The sequence below is a fragment of the Dendropsophus ebraccatus genome, chromosome 12 (assembly GCF_027789765.1).
Source record: "Dendropsophus ebraccatus isolate aDenEbr1 chromosome 12, aDenEbr1.pat, whole genome shotgun sequence".
Lineage (NCBI taxonomy): Eukaryota > Metazoa > Chordata > Amphibia > Anura > Hylidae > Dendropsophus > Dendropsophus ebraccatus.
Window position 1 is genome coordinate 74,796,829 of NC_091465.1, and position 4,896 is coordinate 74,801,724.

Below are 4,896 nucleotides of genomic sequence, written 5' to 3' on the forward strand. Positions count from 1 at the left end.
TACCTACGTGACCAAAGGAGGCGACGGGCTGAATGATATAGCTTCCCTTTAAGTGCCAAACATGACCATGACCTCTGTTTCTATGTGTCCTCAATGGTGACCTGCCTTAGTCAGTGATTGGCTAAGCACTACTCAGTCAAGACCAGGCATGGTTGGTGGATTAGGGCAGGTAAGTAAAAGGTTGGTCTGTTTTCATTTTTAGCCCAAACCCAGCACATACACTTTTTTTGCCGTACTGCCCCTTTACTAACGGTTAGACATGAGCACGACTTGCGCATACTTGAGTCTGGTCATTTGGTCAACAATTTGGGATACAGCCTATGGCCTATGGCTGTATACATGTTTTCCTAGGGCTGCATCCAACTTCTTCAGCCAGCGGTAATCAAACGATGAATGAGTGGACTCCAACATGCTCCATTCACGCTCATCTCTACTATTAGTCACGTAGCACCATAATAATTACTGCTCATTAGCCAAGTTCACACATCCACATCCATCCAGCCTTGTTACACTTTTATTAAAACTCAAATCTGGTCATTTTGTTTGAAAGCATTTCTAGAGAACATAGATGGATCCTCTGCAATGTCAATGTCACCGGCAGGAGGGATTTGAATAGAGACCTGTTCCTGCCGATTATACGTTGGTTGACCACTCTGTTCTTGAAAATGTTCCTCTCTTTCATTGGGAAAATATCTAATATTCTGAGGCTCATCTGACAAAACACCCGAATCACCTGAAGCATCTTGAAGATGTTGATTCAAAGTTCTTTTTGGTCTCTCATCTTCTGCCATTGACCTTCGATTTGGACTGAACTGATCAAGGGTTGTTTGCTTAACATGAGGACTTTTCCGGTATTTGTCCACTATCTTTACAATGCCATCCACGGTTCTTTCATTAGAGGCAGCTATACGTGTGGCATAGTCCAGAAATGTAAATTTATTCACCAAAGCCTTCAACATGGCTGGTGGAAGAGTTGAATCCTTAATGCCCATTATCAAACGATATGCCTGCTCGAATTTCCTTGAAAATTCCCATGGATCATCTTGTGGAGTTACCTTAAGGTCTTCCAATATGTCAATTCCAAAATCATCATCTCCAGTGACCAGGACAGCAAGTGCTTTAAGACGATCTTGTCTATCCCCCCAGCAACCCTCATTGGACCAAAACTGAGGTCCTCCTTGAGGTCTACCAACAGGAGATGCTAAACGAACAGACATCTGAGAGGGCAACCACAACTTCATCATCAAGCAGGATTCCCGTGGACCCAAGTTATGCTGGGAGCATTCATCTTCAAATAGACACATGTTTGTGAAATGGTCCTTGTTGGGGTCATATTTTGTGAAGTTTGGTAACAGTTGTACTAGTGAGTTTGTTGGGTTCTCTTTATATTGGGTTTCTCTTCCTTGAGGGTAAAGTCTCTGCTGGACAAAAGGTGTTGACTTGACTGGCAAAGGACTTGAGTTGAATGACATAGGACTTGATTTGATTGGCATAGGACTTGATTTGATTGGCATTGGAGTTGAGCTGACTGGCATAGGACTTGAGTTGACTGACATAAGACTTGACTTCACTGGTATAGGACTATTGTCTTCAGTACCAGCTGGTTGGAGATTATTTAACTCTTCATCGTACACATAAGGTTCCAAAAAAGTTTGGTTTGGTTTTGCCACTTGCGAAGAAGACCGTGACAGCAAATACTCAATCATTTTGCCCCTTCTGTCGTAGTTGTCCTCTAGAATTGCCTGTTTAGACTTACTGAGCCCACAGCTCTCACAGAGGTCACCACTAGCCACTTGGCCATCAGAAGATCTCAAATCAACTTCTCTGCCTTTGACCTCATTCTGAAACACGGTTAACATTTTCATCACGTTAGAAATACTCTTGGTATTGGGCTTAGGAAAGCACGTTTTACGACCTTCTAGTCTATCGTTGGCCGCTTCACACTGTTCCCAGAGAGAGTTCCACACATTATGCAAGGTCCCTCCTTTAGGTACATTGAAATTTAATTTGCTCTCATTGGCTTGTTGATAAATGACATCCATACTCACAGAATTATTGGTGCTCCAAAAAACAATCCACCGAAACCTTCTTAGGACCTTAGTGACTCTTCCACCACACAATGTTATGAAGTCCTTTCGTCTGATGGGTGTGGAGTGTTCAATAAACCATGAATAGTAATCCTTCTTAGGAATGAAAAGTAAGTACCTCCAGGAGACAGGAACCCAATGCAGTCACCTCAGATGCCTCCTCAGTGAATGGTGGAGAGGACACCACTAGACTGAGCACACACCGGACTCGAAAGTCTCTAGCACAAGTACACTGAATAATATACCTGCTGAGGCACATGGTTGTCTGTGTTATTAGTGACTAACTCAAATAGCTATATATATAAAGATAAAATGAAGGTAATTAAGATTCTATGATAACAACATGTGTTTACTGTGTGCAGGAAAGTGCGGCAGTGCCAATGTGGAGATCATACACTGGTAACATGAATAGTCATTGTCCTGCTGAAAATCTGAAAATTGAGGGGGGGGGGGGGGGGGTTGTCTGATGTGTATGGGAACCTGTAGGGTCAAAGGGATATGAGCCAAAACTGCTCTGTCTCTGCCCAACCCAGTAGCGTTTGACATGAGTTGATTTAACAAAATATTTTTCTTTATTCGTCATGAGGCCACCATACTTAATAGATGGTTGATAGGTCCCACCACAATGGGAATCAGTGAAATCAGCAGCCAAGGTGTATGGCCAGCTCATGTCATACACTACTGGGTTTATTAATGACAGCAGTTTTGGCTCTGTCCCTGGTTTGACAGCAGGGTCAATCAGCAAGGTCAAGTGATGCGCACTGCTCCGCACTTCTCCCTGCTTATTCTGCTGATTGGTGGAGGTCTCAGCAGTGATACCCCCATCAATAAAAACTTTTTGTTTTTTTAATTGACAGGTATGTCATCCTCGTCAACCTGGGCTCGTACAGGACTCACTCTATCATACTGTAGAAAACCTTTAGGACAGGAATGAGATGTCTTCTGCTAAAGTACAGGCCGGACTGGGACAGAGCGTAGGGGAGGCTGGTATGACTGGGGATGGAGGAAGCAAGAAGGTTCTGGACTAAGGGCCCTATTCCACCGGACGATTATCGTTTGCATAATCGTTAACGATTAACGATCTCAAATGACCGCTATTGCGAAAGACCTGAAAACGTACACTCATTTCCATGGAACGATAATCGTTACTTATGATCGTAATTGCGATAGTTTATTCTTCGCTATTTATTCGCTAATGAGAACATTTTGCAAACGAGCAACGATAAAAATAGGTCCAGGTCTTATATAGCGATCAACGATTTCTCGTTCGGTCGTTAATCGTTAACTGCATTTCAACCGAACGATTATCGTTTAGATTCGAACGATTTAACGATAATCTGAACGATAATCGTCCCGTGGAATAGGGCCCTAAGGTGTGTGTGTGTGTGTGTGTGTGAGTGGGGGGGGGGGGGGTTATCGGGGATGGAAGAAAGTGGTGGCTGGGGGAAGAGAAGTGGGAGTATAAGGTGGGGGGGTTAATGTGGAGGGGGGGCATTGATTGGTGGCAGGTGAGGTGTGGTTGTGGGGGGCTGGATTTGGGGAAAAGACAAGGTCTGGATAGATGACAATGACAACTGCCACCTACCCTGTTTGTCGGGGGCTCTTCCACAGTGGATATGGGGCGATTACTGTACTTGGTGGTGGTCTTTGGTCTGGTGATGTTTTTTCCGGTTTTGGGCGGCCTGGTGGTTTCATTTTGTCACATCAGCTGTTGTTGCGGGTCCTCGTAGTTGGAAGGATGCAACCGATCTAGGTTCTGATCTAGGGAACCGATCTAGGTTCTGGACTCTTTACTTACTCAATGGCGGTTATTACCATGATTGTCTGGGGGGCTTAGGCCCTTAGGGTGTGTAAACAATTTTCTGGGCACACAGGCACTTAGGGGCCCGTGCTAACCGGCTGGGAGTGCTACCTGTGTGTGGATTTAACAGAAGGAGGACCACCATTAGTTTAGGGGCTTCGAGGACCACCTCCTATAGTTGTACATTACGGGAGGACCATATTGAATGGGGTCATGAAGATTATTGCATTGTTTATTGCATACTTTGTTTTAATAAAATATGGCTGCTGTGGACGCTTAAAATCCATGTCGGTGTGGTGTCAATTATTATTAGGGAACCTGAAGGCATACGACAGTACCCAGTCATGTCTTAAGGATTGACTGGGCTGGATACAACTGTAGCAAACCCTCAGCTGTGAGAAGTATCAGGTCTTTACATTCAGAGGCCGAAAGAAGAATGAACACATGGATCTTCTTATTCATTGACATCAGCACAAATGATATATGAGAGAGTTGTATAGCACCCCTGTAGTTTGGCACCTCCATCAGCAAACGTGGTGTGTGCCTGCTGTACATGGGAGCCGGCCAGCTTTATGCAGGAAAACAATGACTCACAGAAGTGATGAAGGAATAAATCGCACGTATATACGAATAAGTGACATGAATCACGCTGTCATAGGAATCACACGTCCTTCAATGTGACTTTATATATCACCGGATTTATATTATCAGTCATTTATCATTCAGCCTGGAGAAAATACAAACAGAGTATATGATGCTGGAGAGTATGGCGGGTCTGCTCAGTGATGGAAGCAAGAAAACATGGCGACTAGGGAACCAACTACACACGACCATCTGAAACGTTTCGCTCTCACAATCAGCAGTGCTTGAGAAAGTTCCCACTGAGAGAGTGAAACTATACAGATGTAGGAAAATAAATCACTTCGTTTGATCACCATACTGGAGTGCTGCAGTGATTTCATTTTCTATAGATTGATAGATAGATAGATAGATAGATAGATAGATAGA

General features: G+C 43.9%; 1 protein-coding gene across 1 annotated transcript; it reads right to left on the bottom strand.

Moving 5' to 3' along the window:
* Positions 1-422: 422 nt before the first annotated feature.
* Positions 423-2,301, bottom strand: LOC138769571 (posterior protein-like). The gene has a single exon (XM_069948134.1). It carries the CDS (start codon positions 2,040-2,042, stop codon positions 525-527), a length of 1,518 nt encoding a protein of 505 aa, XP_069804235.1. The 5' UTR covers positions 2,043-2,301; the 3' UTR covers positions 423-524.
* Positions 2,302-4,896: the final 2,595 nt, after the last annotated feature.